Genomic DNA, 21735 nt, shown 5'->3' on the forward strand with positions numbered 1-21735 from the left:
CGAAGTGCTTCATGCTTATGTTGCTAACTTTTTCTGGGAAAACTGTTTAAAAATATTTACATTTAATTGTCTAAGACAACATAAGAAATATATCCAGGTACAATGAGACCAAGATAGTACTTAAATACACTGACAAATTGAAATTTTACAGTACTTAAAACTAGAGATATACCAGTTAGTAAACCAAAACTTAGGTCAATTACACATTCCCTTTGTCAAATACTGAAAATTTTGATATTTTCACTACTTGATAAAAGCATATCAGAGAAATAAAAAAGGTATATAACCCTACCAGGATGTACTTTGATTCACTTTTATTGAGTTTAACAAAAATCTCATAAAAGTTTGGGAGATATACTTTCACGAGTTAACGGAACTAATATTGTAATTTCTTCATTTGCTGCTGATCTACTTGAAATAGTCTATAAACTGATTCTTGTTAGATTGAAACAAGATGGGAATGAAACCTCCGGGAAGACTTAAAAGTATGTACATCCCATCAATTTAAAAAAGACAAACTACAGAATGGGAGACAAGATCTTATAAACTTCTCCAGAAAGACACATTAAAAAAGCCAATATCTCCAGAAGTCAACCTTTATCTTATGAGTTGCAAACCTGTGCCATGTGTGAGTCGCTCTGTTACCTACTGTATTGGCTCTACCCATCTGCTCATCTACTCAACCATCCATCAATCACGACACAGATGGCCTTTCAGGAGTCTCTGTCAAGACTGATGAGATCTCTCTGCCCCAGCCACACCATTATGCCTACTCCACCCTATACCCTCCCTCTGAACCCCCCCAGTATCCCATACAAGGCACTCACACCTCCTGCTCCCCACACCTTGACCAAATGGACTCTGCCATCTTGAGCCTGTTGGCAAAGCAAAGTCTTAAGATTTGGATACAAACTACGACGGAAGCGTGAATGTTTTTCACAAAAGGGTTGGAGAATCGCAGAGTGTTTTTCCGTGAGGGTCACTCCAAGAAAAGAAGCCCCCAAAGAAAGCTTTCTAGTTCGTAGGTCCCTGGGGCCTGTCAAGACGGATAATTGATGATGTTTTCATTACAAGGTGTGGGGTAATGTGGGGGCTGGGGCACAATATGTGTGTGTGTGCTGGCGTGCTGGCGTGGGTGTGTTAGTGGGGGTGGGCAGGTTGACTCAGCTGCCGCCTCTTTGACACCGACCACTCCTGCTGATCGGTACGGACAAGTCGTTGCTTCCAAACTCCCTCGCACAAACACACCCGGGTGATCGCATGAGCATTTGCACAAACACCAAGCGGCAAACCCTCACCGGCAGATGCACACAAACACACAGCCCAGAGCCGGTTCCTTTCTGAAGATAAAGTCTCTAAAAGCAAATAAAGGCAGCTCGTTTCTCCATTCGGTGTCACGCCAGGCCTTCGGCAGATCCATCCATCTGCCTGTCTGTCGTCTCTCAAGACCTCTTTGAAATCATCATGCAGTGGCGCCAAAGCTTCTGACTGCCACTTAGATTAAATTAGGCCTTAATCTGAGACACCAGCCTTTGAATTAGTGTACAGTATCAAGACGGACGTTGTGCCTTCATTGTCTTTTATGAATAAATGAATGAAAACCCATAAATAGTCAGCTGATGTTTGTCCTTTCAAGTCTGCTTAATGATGCCTCTTCAAAAGATATTAACAAGGCGTCCCTGTGGCTTTGACTTTTAGTTGCAATTATGTTTTATGAGAAGTCTTATTTCTGTGGCAGGATAGATAAGATAAACAACAATCACAAGACAAGAATGTCGGAAATATGACCCAAAAAAAATACTGTTCTGGATTGGGTTCAGGCATTGTATCTTTTTCAAAATTTCTCCATGTTCCTTGTTTCTCCTTATCAGTACAATTGAGTAGTAAAGATGAAAGGGAGCAGGAGTAACCCTCTGATCTCGGTTTGAAAACACAACCAGAGGGGATAAAAACCTTCTCAGGAACTTTCTCGAGTCAGACAATGCGCCCGGGTAGCATTGGCTGACCCGGGCGCTGACACATCCAGGTTCCAGCAATAAACAGCCCAAGAATAATGGCGTCTGAGGTAATGGTGAACTCTGACCTCAGAGCTTTTTTTCTCCCAAAATCATTGTTTAAGTGGACAGCCTCTAGTATGTGGTTTTCTGTTCTCCAAATGTCCAGGAACTAATGTGTTTTTAGTAAAGAGTAACAACATGCTGCAGATTTTCATACTGATAAAAAAGCTCTGATCGCCTCATGTGTGGTTTGAGGATCTCATTAGTTCCTCAAGCAACCAATGAGAATCAATGGGCTGCTGTTCACTACAACCCTTCATCATTTCATACTTTGGTACTTTGGTCGTTCTGTACAGCATAGATACATGATTTATTGTTTGATATAAACCATGTGTCCAAACAGTTGGTATGCATGAAAAAAATTGGTACGCAATCGCAACTATCTATAATTCACTCATAGTCACTCCATTGTAAGATCATTTGTTTGTATGACATACAAAGCCCTCAAAAAATAATTAACTTTACTTCTGTGTGACATTTGAGCATTTTTTGACTATTCCCATAATTCACAAAGATACTGAAGATTAAAAAACTGATCCAGAAAGTTTATGTGTGTACAAAATGTACATTGGCAAAGGGACAGATTGACCTAGAGCCGATTCAAGGTCTTGTGTGATTCACCATCCAGCCAGCTTCAGTTTCTGCTGGACTGGACTCCATGCCATCTGCTAATGCAATATAGTCTGAATTGTACAAACACGTTTTGCAGAAACCAGAAAAAAAGAATGCCTTTTGTCAATCACAGAAGGACAAGACGATTACTTTCTGGCAAGACGATCAAGACCACGGCTGTCTTTCAGTCATACATCATATTCAGTTTATTTATAAAGCGCTAATTTACAACAAATATCATCTCGAGGCAGTACACAAGTCAAACAAGGCCTATTCATAACAACACACAAAGAATCTAATCTGGCTTGCACTTGTAGAGCGCTTTCTCAGAGGGCCACAAAGTGCTTCACAGTACATGAAGAGTGAACTGATATCTGTTCAGTTCAGTCCAAATTATTCCAATCATACAGTCCGATTTAGGGTCCAATTATATCCAGCCACTGTTTTCTTAACAGTCAATTTCAATTGATCATGTATTGTCAGCTGGTAAAAACAGTTGACAAACAGTTCTCTCCTCTTGCGCAAGCATGTGGTGACAGTGGAGAGGTACAGCTATTCTGTTCTAACAGGAAAACACATTCAGCTGAAACCTGGTTCAGGACAAGTATTGGATCTGCTGCAGCCGTCTGGGGGATATCCAAGCAGTTTTCTCTAAAGTTGCTGGCTTGGAGTTTGTGTTATTTATTTTACTCAAAAGATTCTTATCAAATCTGATACTATTTGGGCTTTCCTAAGAAAAAACTTGATACATTTACAAGCATTTTCAAACAAGTTTTACCAACAATACAGACCGGTTTCTTTTTAAACAGCTTTAATTGGAATTCGTCATGACAACGATAACCAAAATTCTTATCACGATGAGAAATTTATCACGATAAATGATAAACGATACAATAAATGCCCAACCCGACATCCATCCATCGCACACAACAACTAGGCTTCTGGCCTCGCCTAACGGTGCAGAAATGAATTATATCACCTTTTCACACCTGTTTCTGCTCAACACCCCCCAGCCCCCCCTGCACCTCCTACAAGCACACGCTGCTTTGTTGAAGAAAAAAAAAAATCCAAGAGGGGTGGGGGGATGCTCCCCCTGCTCGGCTACATCTGCGTACACTAGCATTTAAATTATCCTCTAATTGTATTAACGGCGGATTATGCCTTCCAGTTGGATCTTTTTTATGCTCTCTCCCTCTTCGCATTTTACACATTTTAAGGGAAGGGGGGGGAGGGCATCGGGAGGGGGAGGGTGACGAGGGGGAAGCAGAGGCAACTCATTGAGGGTTTGTGAGTTGGCTTCTTTTATGAGCTGCGATCATGGCTGCCCCTCGTTACTCTGCATATGTGTACAAATAAGAGGGGAGGAGAGCCAGGATGTGAGTGTGTTAGCGATAATGTGTATAAAAGTGTGCGAATACACCGATGCTGACACTTCAAATGCAGCCAAACTTACTGCTACACACTCGCGCGCTTCTGCGCACCTCTGTGAACCCGAACGAGGCAGCAATCTAAATGGGAATATGGTCGGTGTGTGTGCAGCACACACAGGCGGGGGTGAATTCCATCTAATTACTCCATCACATAATTTCACAAATTGCCTTTTCATAGGGGAGTGGAGAGCAGAGCGTGGGGCGCGTTGGGGATTTGAGGCCTGAGCTTTCATTTACTACTCATTTCTTGTTAAATTAAACAAGAAAATACCATTTGTGTGGAGGGGAGGGTGCAGGTTAGGTGGGGCGGACGGAACCAGACCCCACAGTGGGGAGGAGGGACTGTGGAATTTCTTAAAACTAGCGTCTGACATTGTAAATACATAAATATTAGCTAAATAAGTGCAAAAATACTGCCAACAATCTTTAGCTATTCTCTCTGAATCACAAAAATGTAGATTTCTCTGATCAGATGTGCACAGTCAATCCAATTAATTCTTTAATTAATTAGTATTACATGTTTTCCAGGCACATAGTCATTTTAGAGCACAAATAACTAACTTAACTTCAGTTACAAAAATGCTATATATATATTACCAGCATTTCACTGAGAAGCAGCTGCTAAAATGAGCTCAGCATGAACCCATCCGCCAGGTGTTTGCTAATTGCTGCTAGCTAGTCTGAAGGAGCTGAGTGGGGAGGGTTCTCTGTGAGCATAAAGTTTGGAAGTTTGGAAACCGTCCTGACGGTGAAGCTATGTCCACCCAGGCATTTTGAACAGCTAAATGGTGGACATCATTTCTCAAACAAGCATTAAAAAATTTAAATCAACACTTTGGGTATGCTTCTGATAAGGAAATAACCTTATAACAGCTCAAAAAAGTCAATTTGACACAATACTGCCCCTTTAACATGTTTCTAAATGCGTCAGAATTAGCCAAAAAGCTATTTTTCATCTGTTGTCCCTGGACAATGAATAATTTGTCTTACTAAAAACAAAGATGAACCAAACAGGGATAAACTGACTTAAATACACAAATATTATCAATAAATATGATCAATACAAAAGAGAAAAGACGGAAACTACCACACAATTATTATAAAAAGAATAAGAAATATCACAATGTGATGAGCAGACAAGTGGAAAAAGGCCTTTTCCCGTTTCTCCTTTTTATTACGGCCTCCTAGCCAGTTTACAGCTGCATGTCGAGCTGGCAGCAGACTGCATGCCTTGGCCATCGGTGACAGGCGGTAAACGCTAATGTTTTGTAGTCGCTCCAAGCCAGTGCAGCCAAATTCTTGCGCTGAACCCGTCCCACAAGCATTGTCAACAACATATGAGCTCATTGGGTGTGTTGGAGAGAACTCAGAGTTGCAAACGTTGTCATCATCACAAATTCAATACTGCTGCAGCGAATCTCAAATGGAAGCGTGTTTTCTCCCAGTCAGACGAGCAGCTCATGAGGAAAACAACAATCTTGGGAATTAAATGATTTTTTCCCCCATTGTTGCGGGGAAACAATCTTTACCTTTCCCAGGCAAAGTAGCTGGTAAACACCAATGGTGGATGAAATGAGCGACTTTAACACAACAGTGAAAGAACAGCTGTGTAAATGCCACCTACCCCTTACCCTGCTGGTGCACTCATAGCCCCATTTTGCCACCCACCTTCCCTTTCCGCTTCGATACAATGGGAACTCCCCTGAGGGTCCAGTTGTGAGGGCGACTAACATATAATACACTGAAGTTTGGGATCTAAATTTCGACTGTAGTTCTTGCTGTTTTTCCCACTATCCTGTCAAACTAAAGCCTCAACTTTAGACTCAACCATAAGCCTTCTATGGGGATAATGTGCTTTTGCAGGTAAATGCCATGATTGACAAGGCCAACTGGTCATTTCAAATGATGGCAGTATCAAAGAATGATTAGTATGAACAGATGGGTCTGGCACCTGGCATCTAAAATACTGACCAACCATGAATGTAAAAAGCTTTGATATAAATATTTTATTTTAATCCCACACTAGCTGCCATTACAGCTAATTACATTGCATTAGTTATCCATTACAAATGTTCGCAAAACTTTGTTAATGTTCTGCTAATGTTGAAAAACAACTTTGCAATTGAGTTGTTTCCGGTAAGAAGAAGAAATGCAATTAAAATCACACGTGTTGACTCAATAAGTCATTTAAAACATGCCTCGACATGATCCGTCATATACTTCCTGTCATCTTTGTCATTTCCGTCAGTAGTAACATCCAGTTGTTGATCATGTACCCGGGTGCTGCGAAAATCGTGTTTCCATTGCAATTTTGCACAAGACACAAATTTTGATAGGGCCAAAAAACCATCTCATTGTAGAAGAAAAACTTGATTATTTTTTCCAAAATTGCCTTTTCCATTAAGTAAATTTATTTTTGTCATTCCAATTAGAGCAATATTACGGTTAATGGAATCGCAGCTACTGAAGCACTTAGAAAACATAGCTAATAATTTCACCACTTTTACTTATCGTGGAAAAAAAATCTAACTATAAGACAAAATCATTTTTAGCAACATTACACAGCTATTGGTATCTCTGCTTTGTAAAATCACCTTTTCTGGTAGGAAAACTCTTAGTGCTCTTTCATAGCATCTCCCAAGGTTAACGACCTTGCGTGTTTTGCTAACTCTCACAAGGTTCCCAGGAGCTCTGGAATACACAAGCATCATGCATCCTCCACCTTACCTAACAGTTGCACAGTTCTACATATTCATCCTTTGTTTCAGATCAGATCCATTAACCTCATCAATCTTTGTCTCATCTGATCAAACCCATACAATTCTAGCCAAATTCCCTGTAAAGTTCCTCAAACGCCACCAATTTACAGAAAAAGCTTTCTTTCTTCTTTTTTTTTCTGGCATCACTGCCAAACAACCGGTTGACATGTAGAATTAATGGTTGCTATGGAGACTCAGTGACCCCCCCATGATGCCTAGACTTGCTTGACTTGTCTTCTGACTTCTCCACTGAGTGTTAGAGATGTGTCATCATTCTCACTCTGCTTGCTGGTAAGATAAATACAGGTCTAGCCTGGAGCCCAGTGGCTGAAAGAACTATAGTAAAAGGAGAACAAAAAGTCCTGGCTTGCTTTTAAACAGTCGCCATAAAGCTCTGATCAGCTTAAAAAAAAGGTCAAACATAAAATAAAGAAAGGCTTCAGTTACATTTCGTGACTTTGTTAAGAAAAGATGGGATATTTTTCCCTCCCCTACTAACTAAATGCACTCAATATAAATTTTTTTTTCTGTTGCCACAAAAGATGGATGTAGCTCTTCTGATTTCTTCCAGTTTTGTGCCGTAAAGTAGCTCACCCTACATCCATTGTTTGCCAGCTCGTGTGCACGGCTTGGTTCCTCTCTCGCTTTTTGCTTGTGAGAAGGAGAGTTTCATGCATCCTCCCTTATCCCCCTCTTCTGCTCCTGAAGCTCATATCCTACCAACTGTTTGAAATCCAGCGATGTCGAAACCCCTCATACGCCTGATTCAGAGTGTAAAATGACACAGGAAGTATGTTGGCGTGTGTGCGTGCTACAAACACCTTCTCCCTTTGACCCTGAAAGGTTTGGGGTGTACGATTAGAGATCACAAAATGGAGAGCGGGAGGTTGAAAAAGTAAAAAAATAAATAAATAAAAATTACCAAAAATGTTACGTTTAACAACGTAACAAACGTAACGTCACATGCCAGTGTACGCAGACATTAAAGACTGCAATATCCACAATCTTCCGCATCCTCTTGTTTGGTCTGTGCCACTCAGCCAAACCGTATCATGTTCTCCACAAACTCCTGAGGTCTGCAGATTGCAAGTGACGCAGAGTTAGAAAAGTACTTCTAAGACATCTTTCCTTGGAACGGCTCTTAGAGGAAACGTTAATAAAGATTCTAAATGGCCAAACACTTTCCAGCTCCTCTATTTGCTTTGCCCTAAACTTTGAAATCCAGTGCAATTTGGCTTAATGTAAACTGAAAGTTTTGTTAAACGCTAGGTTATATTTCACTACGACGTTCTTTGAAGAAGCATCAGGAGCGGATTTACTGCTTTTAGCCATTTTTAAAAGGATGAATTTGATTGGAAATACCATTTATTTTCTCAAGTTCTTTTATAAGATGCAGATAAGATGGATGCAAAAACAATCTGAAAAAGTCTTTTAGCAGGATTCGATCAACTCACTAAACATTATTAGTGTTGCTTTGATATCTTATTGCAGTTCTCATTTACAACAGGGGTGGCCGCTGGAGAGACAATCAGCCACATTTCAACCAGTGTTAGAAGAAGAGCATACAGGAGTTGCGTCAATATGCAACTCCATCAGGTCAGTGTGTAAGAGATAATCTAAGGAGTTTCGTAAGTTTATGACATCTTGCAACAAATGATTTGTCTGTGGCCAAACCTCTCCATCTAAAAACAAACTGTGCTTGCAGACTGTTGTGGCGTACTTCCCGTTTGACGGAGATGACTCATGCCATTAGCGACAATCCTACGAAAATAGATATGGGCACACTAGGCCGAAACAACAGAGCATTTAGCTATGTAAAAGTACACTCTGCTTAGCATGACATTACCAATCATGTCTGAAAATCACTCAGTATACACCCTGTGCATGCAAAATGACAATAAAGTCAGTCTAAGTCTAAGTCTAAATCACTCAGACTGTGAGAGAACCAGAAAGAACAAGCTATTCGTCAGATAACAGGAAGGCTGAACGGCGATTTTGACTTTTGTCTTTCATGGAACGTGTTGGGTATGGAAATGTCGGCAACCTTTTGGAAATCTCAGAGCTAAGGTAAAGGCCCTCAACATACTTCATCCAGAGTGCCGAAATCATTTTGCTCAAAGAGGGACATCCACCTGCCAAACTCTACAGGAAGCCCGGGTCGAACTATTTCGACCGAGCTCTGTGCAAAGTGTTGTGTGATTGGTCAGAAGTTTGCTGCTGACCAACTAGTCCTTCTCCATGGCTATATTTGAGGAACGTTTTTTCTGACGTGGTGAGGAATTATGTACTTTTGTATAATTTTTTATTAAATAACTCGTAATGCTAGCTGTGCTAATCGCTAATGTAGGATCCTAAGGATGGCTTGCAATGTGAACTCTAATGAGCATTCTCTTTCTTTTAAATTAATATAATTTTATTGTACATAATTGAGGTCAAATTTGACAAAAAACAGAGATCAGAAATCTGCTAAATTCTGAAAGGTACACCTAGAACTGTTTTTTGGTTTTTAAAATGTATTTCAGTTCATTAGAATTTATTGATCTTTGAGAATGTGTTCTTGCTTTATAATGGCATTACCTTTATATTACTTAAAAACGATGTCAAAATAACAATATTATTCTTTATCGCAATAACATCTGGGATAATTTATTGTCCGGCAAAATGTACTGGTTTTGTGACAGGCCTAGGAACGCCTGTAAACAAAGGAAGAGAATCTAACAGGATACCTATAGAGACGAATGCTTCTATAATGATCAGATCTGATGAAAATATATTCAGACATTCATTTTTAAATCTTGGTCAGCTGGAGTGAACACACCCCTTCCGATAAAACAAAAAGCATATTATCACTTTAAGTGTAAGACAAACTAAGGCTGATCTTCATTATGAGCCATAAAACTCCTGAAAAGAAGCTACTGGAACAAAAGTCACATCTAAACAGCGCCGAGGAGCTTATTTTGATCTAATAAATCTCCCTGTAAACCTAAGCCTAATTCTATCACCCGCAAAATAACATTAGCTTCCACCAAACTATTTGTGTCAGTCTCAAACGATGAGTGGATTTCCTGCTAATTGAGGGAAAGCAAAAGCCAAGCCACTGGCCTTTCGCGGCGTCTCATGCATTTTGCTAACTAATGTAACGAGGTTCTTCGGCCTATCTGCACAAACTTGCCCGGGGTGCTTCTGCTCTGCTTCTTCCTCATTCAGCTTCAGCGGACGATCAGAGATTCTCTCCAACATTACACGGGTCTCCTGTCTTTGAAGTGTTTGTCGTACAAACCGGGCCCGAATGCGTGCCAAGTGTCGGATGGTGTGTGTTTCAGGTGTGCAAAAGTCTCTCTGCCCAAACACTAGCAGCACAGAGCTAGCAAGACATGGGGAAGATAGATAACTGTCGGCGGTGAGTTGAGGATCACACGTGGCGTGAAACACATATTGTTGGGCTGAACTCACCGTTAGGTGTTGGAAGAGCCACGCTCTCATGATGTTGGTGGCCACCTTAGGAAAAATCCCTCTCTTCTTGTTGTGTTTCTTCTCTTTGTCCGGGTCGTCGTCGTCGCCCGTGCTCGGCGAAGCCACGCTGTTGTCCAGGCCGTCACCTGTCACATGACGGGGAAACAGGAAGAGACAGCTCCGATCAGACGCCAGGGAAGTTTGTTTGCTTCCTGCAGCTGCCGCGTCTTTCGGGTTCAAAGGGAATAAATGTGATTTCGGGGAAAAAAGGAATTCTGGAGGTTCTTTGTGTCGGATGGGGTATGGAGCCTTCGACAAAGGCTGGCAGAGAATGGCACCTCGCTAAATGCATTCACTTCGAATACATTTATAAATAAACCCCAGCCTTTTCATTTTTCTCCCCACTGTCCCTGAAAACACAGTAAGCGCTTGCATCCTCTCGTGAGGAAAAGAGAGATGGGGGGGAGGAGAGGGAGAGCACAAAGGACTTGTAAGGTTGCATTTCCCCACTCTCCCATCCAAGCCCGCGCAGAATTGAATATGACAGAGAGATTTAGTCTTTATTATCCTGAGGGGAAAATAGTTATTGAAGCATTCTGCCATTTTACCTGGGGTGGAAAGAGTAACACGGCAGTACAAAAGGCAAGGTTGCGAGGATGTGGGAGGGGGAAATGAAAGGAAAATAGATGGGAAGCACAAACAGCGCTAACAAAGCTAGCTGCTTTTCATAACAATAGCATCATGGCTGCTTACAGCAACCTGTAGGGCTTCGATAAGACTCTATTAAGGCCAGTTAACCTCACCTAAGGGGGTACAATGAGACAGCTCAGAGTATCTGAGCATTGAAAGAGAAAGGAAAAGTGCTCCACGGGCCTTTTCTCCACAACATTAACTCTTCAACACAAACACACACACTTGCATTCAAAGAGGCCCAATTACTGTACGGATTCCATACAGCTCCGGTTGGAGAGAAAGTGGCACTTCCCATCTGTGTCGATGAAAAGCCTAATTGTTATTATCATTATTCCAAAAAAAAAAAAAAAAAAAACGTGAGCCGCCCTGAATGAAGATGATAATCATTAAAGAAACATGAGGCGAGGTAAACAAGTGGCACCCTCATATGCCGGGGTATTCCGGCGCCAAACAACCCGACTTTTGTCCCGCAATGCCTCCCTCGCCTGGAAGTGAGAATGTGGAGGAAAAAAGTTATATATATATAAACTGCAGAAGCAGTCACTGAATTGGATTCTGTTATTTATTGATTATACGCTAAGCACTTCCAAAGAATCTCGGTTTCTTCACTGCAACAAGAGTTGAGGGCAGTTCACCGACTTCCAAAGGGCGACACCTGCCACCTTCGCAAACCCCCCCCACAAGATCCAGGTTCATTGATAATTAATGGCGATGTTGGCGCTAATCCGATTGGAGATGACTTTTTTCCAGTCTGCCACATCAATGGAATAATCAAGGGCCTAAAACCCGGGCCTTTGCTCCCCATTACCTCAGGCAAAAGAATTCCTGAAAGCATGCCTGGAGGGCACCTGAATTATACACGCCATTAGGAGAGAGAGCCTCTCAACAAACCAAACGAAACAACACGCTCGGCCAGCCAGCTCTCCCTCTCTCTCTCCGACTGTGCTGGCAGAAGGAGATACATATGCACACATATTGAAGGCTTTCTAATGAACCTCATGTGGAAGTGGAGGTGACTGCATGAGGGGAGTGGGCAGGGCAGAAACAAGAGCTGGCTTGGCATTGATGCAAACACCACCTACTGCGCATTGATAATGCACATATGAAGATCAAGCGTGTGCTTGGCCCAGGCTAATGTAACACAACCAGTGGATGAAGCAATGGAGAATTAATCATCTGGTCATTACACTTTGTCATTTTACCTAAATTCACCACATTACAATTCAAATATAAATATATATTGGCTTTAGGACTTCTTCAAATTAATTTACTCTTTATTTTTCAGAGTTTTTAATGTCTGTCAAAATACACAGTCTGAACCGGAAGTGATCCGCACCACTGAACCGCCATCTTGGTAGGAAAGTGCAGCATAAAGTATAGATGAACCATGGCTTCGAAACCATCAAAAAGATATGGCAATAGAGTAATAGATGTAATGTACTTACACTGTTCATAAATTAAATTGGAACAAGGTTATAAGCTTGTGGCTTGTTTATTGTTGTCATGGCAACTAAATAGCAACTGCTGTGACAGTTGATTATGAATACCTACCAAAATGGCTGCTACACAGTTCCCGAAAGTGTTATGTCACATGAGAACTATGTAATAGTAGAAGAACGTTTTCTAGTAAGGTACATTAAGGTTTGAACACGTTATAGTTTAAAGTCACTGAACACCTGCAGTGTTCCACATTTCTCTCTGTTTCGCTGTTTAGAAATATTTCCATTGGTTTCATCAGTCATTGTGTGTGAGAGACTGGCTACCGGAGGAAAACAGTCTGACTATATAGTCAGCTGATAACAGTTTGTTATACTTGTGTTACTCTATGAATAAAAGAGCAAAGAAGTATATAATTCCTAATTAAACATGTTTAGTGTAAAACCTATACACAGTTTAATGGGTGCAATTGTGCTTAAGTCAATGTATCAAATCAAAATAAAAGGAGATAAAAGGAAAAAGCACCAGTAGACTGTACAAGTAATATTGATGCATCCTCAGGCATCAACAAAGTTCGTATATTTGGTCTGTATATTTGATGTGTTTTTAGATGTTTAGTAGGAGTCCAGACCTGTTTTAGGTTTGCTTGACAAGCTCAGACTGGTCATATTGGGATCACAACGCATTTATAGACGATGAGCTACACACTCACAAAATAATTCATTTCATGCAGACAAAGAATAAACAATTCCTCATCTGCCTCACTTATATTTTGGGTTACGACTAAAGGCCCCCACATACTCGGGTGTACTCTGTCTGCCGAGGCGAAGCGGACCACCACCAGACATGTCCGCGCAAAGATAAATTTTTATGACCGCGTAGGCGGTCCGCTTCGTGGATTAGATAATTGATCTGGTCTACTGAGATCAATTATCTCAGTAGACCAGATTACTGTGTACTCAGTGCCCCACAGTAAACTACCCGGTGAAAATAGTCTTTATTTCATGCAAAGGTGGAGGCAAAAAGACGATTTCTTTACTTCTTTATCTGATGTCTTGTTTTTTTGTTCTTATAACTCTGCATAATACACTACATCAATATTTGCGTGAATATAGCTAATAAAGCCTGTTGCTGTGAAGCATTTTCGCTTACGTTTCTATGACGTCACCATGACAACTCTATAGCGACTTTTATCATGTTGATGTCAACTTTAAAACAATATTAAACCATGTAACCCCTCTTCTCGATTCACACTGTTTTGCTTGTTTTGGACCTAGACAAAATATATTTAGGTCTAAATCAGTGCTATGCGTAAAGTGAAGAATGATTCATGTATAAATCATGTCTCTGTGTAGCCACAGTGTTGAAATCCAAAACATGTCTCCATTGTTTTGTGGGTGGCTATCTGTAAAAGAAATTACATCATATTTGACTTTGCTACCACATATATCACAAAACTGTGGATTTTTACTTAAGGTCAACAAACCAGGAGATCCTCATGACAAGACTACTGTTGTTTTTTTCATTGAACAATCAATTGCAATTGTTCAGCAACTGATGCATTAATTGATTAACAAGACTTTTCAGCCCTGCGCTCACCAAGCAGGCACACATTGAGCACATTATGCAGCTTCTCAGCCTTTCTCCGTCCTGGAAACACACTCACATTGCAAGCTTCAGTTACATCATTAGCCTAGGACAAGCACCGTCTGAGCCCTGTGAGTGAGTTCAGCTTTTTCTTCCTACTGTTTCAGGGCAAAAGAAATACGCCTGCCCCTCTACCCCCGCCGCCGCCACCTCCCTTCCCAGCTGCCTGCTGGAAAAAGACGGGTGAGCCGAGTCGGGGCCCTGTAATCTAAGACCAGATTTTCATTGGAAGCAAATGCTTTCAATCCGTCGTAAAGACCGGCTCATGTTCAGCAAAGCCTACAATAACAAACCCAGGGGCTCGTCCCATGCGAGTTGAGAAAACAGAAGCAAACGGCCGGAGAACCGGCTCGGAGCGGGATCGAACGAGCGCCAAAGCTAAGGGAAGAAGGCGAGGTACGATGTGAAGAAAGGAAAGAAGGCGAATGTTTAGAAAATACAACAACAAAAAAAATCGCTCACTATCAACAGTCTCCTTCTTTTTTCTGCAGTTTTATCAGCTGCAACCCAAAACAGACAGGGAATTGCTAACACATTCCTATCCTTTACACTTCTAAGTCTGACCTATGGACTCCTACTTTCCCTAGAAGGGGAGCAAGCATCCATAGGTCAGACTTAGAAGTGTACATTTACTTTACCTAGAAGGGAAAAAAGAGGCAGAAGGCCATCGGTTTTATTGGCATTTCCATTTTCAGTGCAATTTGATACGAATCACCTCCACGAGGTCTGGGGCTAATTTCTGCTTTTTCTCTACCTCCGAGCACGAGGGAAGTCACGGAGAAGAGAAAAGGGCTGAGCCTGGAAAGGTGCTGAAGCTGTTGTTTCGGCAGCCATGCCGAGGAAATGTCAACGGTGCTACGGCAGCCTGTCAAGCAGACAGAGGCTACACAACGGAGCGGAAAACAAAGACGAGATAAAGGGTGAAACGGCGCAAGAAAGGATGGGGATGGAGATGGAGAGAAACGGGAGCGAAACGTGCAAACTCAAGACACTCACAGAGGCAACGAAGGGGGAGAAAATAATGAGTAGGAAACGGTGCAGGGGAGTTAATCAGATGAAAAAAACAACAACGAGGAGCAGTCCGTTGTTGTTTATTGGGCATTATTTATCTCAATCTGACATCTAAGACAGAAAAAAAAAACACCTATTGAGAAAGCCTCTCCCAAACTAAATACAACTGATAAAAACGACTAACACAAATACAAGGTGACAGTCATGATTCTGGACAATAAAATAATAAGAGTATGCATAACTTGGTTTTAACAGATTATTGCTTTGAATCTGCTTAAAACTAGTTTTGATGCAACACACGGCTGCGAAGCAGACTTCATTATTTTAATGCTCGTCAAATTATGTCTCCAGTTCATCTCGAATACATCATACGGACTAACAAGGATGTTAATGTGAAGAAATGCCAGAATATCAGAGAATGTCTGCTTCTTAATGAATATGCAAAAACTTGTTAGTGTCGTGATTAATGACGGTTTGTTACATGCGTTCACTCTAAGCTTAAACTGGGCATGCTCAGTAGAACAGATCAATTATCTAATCTGAACTTGTCTGTGACATTATTCATAATGTACGACGCAATAATAAAAGACTACAATGTTTCTCGTTGGGCTTCCAGACGCTAGCCAGTTGGGGGAAGCAAGACTTCATCTGGTGAAGTAAGTCTAAGCGATTATCCAGAAAGTGACCACCAGAAATCACAGAATAATGTTCGAGACTTTTATTTTGGTGAAGCATAAAAGGGAGTTCTTCCTCGTTTTGTTGACGGAGTCGACTACAAAGAAGTTCCAAAAGCGCCTCAGATGCCTCCACCACGTTTTAATGTTGGCCATGGCGACATTTTGCTAACCTTGCTGAAGAAGAGACTGTTAGAGACCAATACAAACGATTTGTAAGCACTGTGAACCGTTAGCTGCCAACAGCGCTAAAGCGAGGATTTCCCTCAATGTTCCTCGTTGGAACCGAAATAAGAGACTTCTCCAGGGTTTTATAATGAGTAGAATAATAAAACACTGTTTCTATTTGTCTAAATAATAGAATTATGAAGTTTTAAGTCTATTTCTAAATATTCCACAAATCTTGTTTCGCTCCTTTGAACTCAGTATATCTCATCTCCTGAGCTGAATGAATCAAGAACCAATCAATGTTGTGCTTGAATGAACAGAATTTTTTTTAAATTTTTTTTTTACTTATTTACATTTCTCATGTAAAAAAATAAACAAAACAAAACAGTAAAATAGTCTTTGAGATGTTCGGTCAGCCCGCTGTGTTACAGTCCCTTTTTAACAGTCGTTCAGTTGGGTCAGAAAGCTAGCCAGGCAGCTGATGAGCAGCTCATTCAATAAAACAGTCAGTTACTCTCCATGCACAGTCTGCCAGCCTTACTAAGGGCCTCAGCAGGCTGTAACCCTGGGCTGCATGCACTCAGCGTGGGGAAGCTAACCTAGCAAGCTGCAGTCCCCACACAAGAAAAAGCCACAGGCACAGCTCTGGGCCTGCCCCACATGATCGGCCATGACAACGTCTTCGCAACTAGTTAGAGGAGGGACCGAGAAGGGGGGTAACGGGGGGGTCACGGGATGGAGGGGAGGGAATCAATGCAGAGAGGCGGGGGTGCATGTTTGTCTGTGAAGAATGTATGCATGCATAGATGTGCAGTCGTCTGTATGTGCGTGCATCCTTCTGCCTATCCCCTTGAATGTGTGTTTCCAACCACAGAGGGTCTGCATGCATGCAGGCGTGTGTGCGTGTGTGTGGGGGGGTGTGTGTGTGTGTGCGTGTATGCGGCAATTAGGAGCAGGCCACTGACTGGAAGGAGCCAGGGGCAGTTGAAATGCCCCGGGGCCAACCAAGGGAAGGAATATTTTATCGGTCCCCTCACAGGGTGTATACAAAAATACACACTCAGACACAATCCCAGTCATGTTTACTGTGAGCGAAGAGACAATGATGTAAAAAATTTGCTTTGCTTCCTTCGTTCATTACAAGGCTTGTTAGCATTAGCTAAACCGATGCATTCTTCTGTGTTCAGCTTCAATTGGCTGTTTTCTGTGTTCTTCTCAATCCCCATAACCCCCCCGCTCCCCGCCCTCCCCTCCTTCTTTCTACTTCATTACTGTCGTGTCTCCTCCTCCACTCCATCTGCTAGCTCGACGTTTTGGGTTTAAAGAAATGGTTAAAACAGTTTGGAGCAAAGTCCTCTCTCACCCGAGTATATAAACTCTCTTGTTGTCCTCATTCGCTCCAAGTCCAGATTAGTTGGTCTCTGATAGTCTCAGAGGGACCAAAGCTACTGTCAAACAGCTCCATTCTCAAAGAAGTTTGTTCAAACGCCGGTGAGCCTTTAAACGGTCGTCACTTTATGCTGTGGGCCAATGATAACTTACACATGAGACTGATGTGAGGGATGGTGAACGAACCAGTGTGAAATAGTAAGTGAAAACAAAGCATGGAAATGGAGTTTAGTATTTTTGAATTGAACTGAAACACTTCCAGTCAGGGGACCTATCTAACAGATAAGTAAGGCATTATAGTTGGGTCATGTCAATTTGTTAATGCTGTTAAGCCATCCTAAAAAGTACTGTGGAATATGGTGTTACTTTTTGCCTCGAAAGGTTTGTAATGTAGTTTAAGTGAACATCATTATGGGTTTTTTATGGCCTTCTAATAGATTTTCTGCCTTGGCAGCATTTATGTTTTCATTGTTCAGAAGATGCCTCACTTAAGCTTTTTTTTAAAAATGTTTTTCATATGGAGTGAGGGGTTTAGCTCGCTTCTGTCTCTGAGAACAACATCACTCTCTGCACTGCAAATACAACATTTTTACAAAGTACTTCTGCCTAGTTTCCAGTGCAAATATCTTAGTGCACTTGAAATAAGGCAAAACGAACTTACAAAAACCCTTTGGCAAGATGTAGGAGTTTGTTTTAAGTCAATAAATACTTAATATCGATGAAAAAGTTCCAGTTCGACTGGTAGATTATGTTATTTACAAAATGAGAGAAATGCCTTATTCTAAGTGAAATAATCTGCCAGAGGAACTGCTGCTTTTTCATCAATATTAAGGAAACATTGACCTATGACAAGCTCCTATATTAGGAAGTAAAAGGTTACTTGTGGGTTAGCTTAGCCTTATTTCAATTATAGTAAGATATCAGAACAAAAAGCGAGGCAAAAAAATACTTTGTAAGATTTTGTGTCTTTGCATTGTTCACAATTTGTCTTGCAAAACTTACATACATTTTGTTAATAAAGGCATTACTACAGGTTCACGCCACACATAGGTAAATCAGACAATATAACTAAAGCTTGACTGTGGTGAAGTTACCATTCCCACCCGTGAATCACGCTGACTGAAGTACGTCAACACTTAACTCAAGGTGTTGGTGTAGAGAAAGTTGCAGAAAGGGAACGTCAATAGAAGAAGCGTTAACGGGAAGGATATTCTTCACCCACAAACGAAAAAAAAAATGCAACATTTTTCAACTTATCTATCAAACCTAGTTTTAGGCGGTGTAAAAATCAATAAAACAGCATTCATAAAACCCAGTTTTTGCTTTTTATACTGTGTTACCTTTACATAAGCCAGTTGTTCCTTTCAGTACATTTCAAGACTACGGAGGCACAACCCCCCATTCTCACTGGAAATAATCATAGCTGCAATGACTAAATGAAGATCGTTTACAGCTTCCTAAAACTTAGTTGGCACCCCACTGTGATGATTTTCATATTGGAGTTGTTTCAGAACTACACTGTGGTTGTGGTCCCTCCAGGGCTAGCTGTTAGCTTCAGCCTCAGGGACAACTAATTAACTCTCCAAAATGATTGCTCCTTCAAATCTAGAAGATTTGCAAAACATCCTTGGTGTAAGAGTTAAGAATTTTCTCTAGGTAAGGTTTACATACTGTAAATGAGACAGCAGTTAATGATAGCTTGTCATAAAATAATACGAAGGCTGACATTTTCCTGTGTCCACTCTCGTTACGTTTTCGTCCGGCAAGTGCAAACGCCTCTGTTTTATCGTCTCCCTGTCGCGCTGTTATCACCCCTGTGCATCTCTCTTTCTCAAGGCGCACTCTGACATTATCATGCTGTATCTAGGCTAATCTGTTATGATCTGATTATGAACCATCTCTCAGAATAAGAGCGTCGTTGGCACTACCTGCCCCCTGCACATGGGCACAGGTGCCACGAGGAAGGTGTCAGCCATTTTTCTGCTGCCTGGCAAATTAACAGCCATGGACTTGCAATTCACTCATCTGCGAACTGCGATCTTGTCGCCTCCAGCGCAATGAAGGAGATGTATGACATTTAGCTTTCTAATAATGTTTCTTCTTAGAAAACTCGCCGCGATGAGGAGTAAAGCTTATGAATATCAGCTCTGTACCAGATGTCATGAGCGGGACACGGTTTTAGGAGTCATTCGCAGATGGCTAAGCGTTTTTCGTGAGATGTTTTTGCGAGGTTTTATTGGCTGTGGATGAACCGCGAGGAGAAGAAGTGGAGACAAGTCTTTCGACTTTATAGGGGCGTAGTTATTCCAAAGGTTTTTCCCGATCAAAGAGAAAAGAGCGCGTCTTTGATGGAGTCCAAGTGACCTGGAGCTGATCTTTCATTGGCCGCTCGTTGAGATTCACACCCCAGAAAGCTCACATGACCCTGGATTGGCTGCTCGGGAAAGACCCAGGCCTCAGGGGCCTGTTATCCTTTTCCACATGGGATACACACGTCTCATATTGGCAGGCGAGAAATTCATACATACACACACGGACACTCCGAGCATGACGGACGGAGTACGCGCGCGCACCCTTGCTGATGTACATTCACTAAAGTGCTCGCCCTCTCACTCTATTTTTTTTCCTCTTTCTGGGACTCACACACAAACACACATACATTACATTCCCAGAAATCCTCAGAGGGGTAAAGAAGGGCCTGCGAGAGGGAGGGAGTGCAGAAAAAAGTGGCGCTTATTGTACTCAGACCATTCATAAGCTCGAGACTTGCTGAGGGGGAGTTCAACAAGGGGGGAAGGGGTTTCAGGCCTTGGGAGAGGGTGGGGGGGCTCCCTTTGCATGACTCTAGGGGTCCCTCCCACCTCCGCACATTCTGAACATGCAGGCATTCCTTGCAATGCATTTCTCAAGCAGGAAAGGCCCATTCGGTGCACCAAAGAACACTTTTTCCCTCTTGCTTCCCAAACTCATCTGTGAGGCAACTTTCCAACAATGACTATAAAAGTGTTCAAAACCAACACACTCAGACGTTTGCTTCAATACAAAACACTCTCTGTGACCAATGCTGCTTTGCTTCCCCCCCCCCTTTTTTTTCTGTTTTTTTTCCTTCCCGGCTTGGAGGAGAGATGGAAAGCAATCCCCACGAGTGCTCTCCGGATAATGACATGCGCTGTCAGGAAAACAATATGGCTAGTCTAGACTTCCCTTCCTGCCTTTGCCAGAAGGTCTTAGCTCGTTTTAGATGTTCGCCTCAAACTTCAGCCACTTTGTTTGGATCATGTGACTCTGAAGACAAAAAAAGAGAAACGACTGATCTTTGCAGACTAAGAAAAGAAAGAATGAAAGAAAGAAAGGAAGAAAGAAAGAGTGAAAGAGAAAGAAAGCTCCTCTTGTAAAAAAAAAAAAAAAAGAGCTAGCCAGGTAAACAACGATGAGCAAACTGAAGTAATTGCTTCCTGTAATCAAAGACAATTCCATTAAAGTAATTACAATAAATAAAGAGCGCTTTGCAAGAACAAAGCAACACTTCCTTGAATGATGACAGTTTTGTGGATGGGCGCTGACAGATTCAATACCGAATGCAACTGGTGAGTCATCTTCAGGCATTATTTGTCATTACGGCACACTGGAGTCTTGTTATTGTGAGAATCTGAGCCAAGTTTGGGGCAATTATTTCTGCTGTGGTGATCTGATTGAGGAAATTAGGAAGTCAGATAAGAGGAATGTCTTCAAGTCGCAACAAAAAAGAATAATAATAAAAAAAAAACCCATGTGCATTAAAACAAAGTTGGCGTAGAAATCAAAAATTTGTGGGAGCCGATTGGGTGTGTTGTTGTTTGTGAACATATTAAGCACACTCCGTTCTCCCAGTGACACCCCTAATAAAGGACTATGAAATATCAAAGTGACACGAAAAAGCAGGATCACTTTCAAAACGGTAAAGACTAGAGAACAAAAGCTAGGATGCGGACACAGGAAGATGGCTTGTCTCAACTTATCCATGTGTTTAAAAATGTAAAGAAATAACATTCATCTTGCAGGAAGGTTGATTAAGTCCACCAGCTCCACTCTTAGAGCAAGAATTTCACATGTTCAGCATAAACAATGTAACAAAACTGAAGAAAGCTGTTAATAAATATGACGGATTTGCTCAAAATAACCATGTCACAAAGTTTCCTTATTGTAAAATACTTAAGACATGACAAACGACCCTGCTGCTCTCATCAAAATAGGAAAGACAGCAGAACAATCCATTCAGGCAAATCAGATGTTTTGGCAACAGGAACATAAATACTCTCCCTAACTTGCCAAGTCTGAGTAATGATTCGAAAGTTTAAAGTACCTGGAACCGTGACAAGCAAAAGTGTATGGGGGCTCAACTCTACGTTAGTAAGTGTGATAAGAT

At 41.6% G+C, this 21735-nt stretch overlaps 1 protein-coding gene across 2 annotated transcripts in view; it reads right to left on the reverse strand.

The window, feature by feature from the left end:
• The window catches only part of meis1b (Meis homeobox 1 b), a 107762-nt gene that overhangs the window by 44920 nt on the left and 41107 nt on the right, over positions 1-21735 (reverse strand). For both annotated transcript variants that reach the window (XM_032552361.1, XM_032552362.1), the window contains exon 8: positions 10312-10457. In XM_032552361.1, coding sequence (XP_032408252.1) covers positions 10312-10457 — 146 coding nt within the window. The remainder of the gene's footprint in view (positions 1-10311; positions 10458-21735) is intronic.

Source organism: Xiphophorus hellerii, chromosome 22 (genome assembly GCF_003331165.1).
Source record: "Xiphophorus hellerii strain 12219 chromosome 22, Xiphophorus_hellerii-4.1, whole genome shotgun sequence".
Taxonomy (NCBI): Eukaryota; Metazoa; Chordata; class Actinopteri; order Cyprinodontiformes; family Poeciliidae; genus Xiphophorus; species Xiphophorus hellerii.